The 1,191-nt window shown below is 43.1% G+C and overlaps 1 protein-coding gene across 1 annotated transcript; it reads right to left on the bottom strand.

Annotated features, from left to right (window-relative positions):
• Nucleotides 1-516: 516 nt before the first annotated feature.
• Nucleotides 517-918, bottom strand: LOC118344789. Its single transcript, XM_035686187.1, has one exon. It carries the CDS (start codon nucleotides 916-918, stop codon nucleotides 517-519), a length of 402 nt encoding a protein of 133 aa, XP_035542080.1.
• Between the last annotated feature and the right edge of the window lie 273 nt (nucleotides 919-1,191).

The raw sequence follows: 1,191 nt of genomic DNA, 5'->3' as shown, positions 1-1,191 counted from the left end.
CCATATACGTAGTAGCTAAATTAAAAGGGCTAGGTTCTATATAAGAGAGGGGTACTAAGGGAAAATACCAGTGATGACCCTCGTCTCTTAGGGAATCTCCTTGTTCATCTCTCCAGGGGTGATGATGTACACAAGAGCTTGAACATGTGGCCTTTGATTGAGCCGAATGTTAGGAGCATTCTTCTTTCCACCTTGTGCATTCTGAGGGCACTCACAAATCATGTGTCTTGATTGACCGCATCGGAAACATACTCCAAAACCCATTCGACATTCTCCACCATGATTCTTTCCACACTTCTTATAGGTAGCAGGGGGAGCCGTCATAATGCCTTTACCCTTATTGGATCCCTGTATAATCCTTCTTTTGACATTATTCCCTCCTACAGAAAAGGAAGAAGCCCTCTTTCGCTCAAGGTTAAGGGCTACCACACTTCGTTGTTCTGCTTCTATTATTGTAGCCACGTTAACCAACTCCTGAAAATTGTTGATGCAGAACCCAGCTACGTAACTGCGAATCTAGGGTTGCAGTCCTCCTTGGAACTTATAAGCTTGCATCTTTTCAGTGGTGATCAGATATGGAGCAAACCTTCCCAACTCCATGAATTTTGTAGCATATTGTTCAACTGTGAGATTGCCTTGCACCATAGTGGCAAACTCTTGAGCCTTCTGGGTCTTCATCGATTCAGGGAAGAATTGATTATCAAACTCCTCGTTGAACCTTTCCCAAGTCAAAGCAGTGATATTGCCCAATTCCCTTATTAATAGTTGCTTCTTGGTATCCCACCAGGTACCGGCTTCTCCTTGTAGTAGATGCCCCAAATTCTGTACTTTCTGCTCCTCTGTACAACCACTTACCATGATAATCCAGTCGAGATCTAGTAACCACTTGTTGGCCTTCATGGGTCCTTCAGTTCCCATGAAATTAGGGTATCTGTATATCATAAACTTCTCATAAGAACACCCTCGGGTCCTTCAACCTACGGGCATTATTGGTTATGCCTCAAGATTATCTATTGTTGATGTTTCATGGTTGTCATCATCTGATGAATTGCGTTTGCCAAGTCATGACCTCCATCCAAACAACGGTCCTGATAATGTTAGGCATTGGATCCTTAAGGGTTTCTTTACCTTCTTTCACATGCCATGCTGCTTTAGTTCTCCAAATCCTATGAGGTATGTGTATCTGATCCA

This window comes from Juglans regia, chromosome 16, assembly GCF_001411555.2.
Source record: "Juglans regia cultivar Chandler chromosome 16, Walnut 2.0, whole genome shotgun sequence".
NCBI classification, from domain to species: domain Eukaryota; kingdom Viridiplantae; phylum Streptophyta; class Magnoliopsida; order Fagales; family Juglandaceae; genus Juglans; species Juglans regia.
The sequence above is the reverse complement of the archived record's forward strand: the minus strand, read 5'-3'. Positions and strand labels throughout refer to the sequence as shown.

Bases quoted from the DNA above. Each gene is read 5' to 3' on its own strand.
- LOC118344789 (XM_035686187.1), bottom strand. From the start codon at position 918: ATGGGAACTGAAGGACCCATGAAGGCCAACAAGTGGTTACTAGATCTC.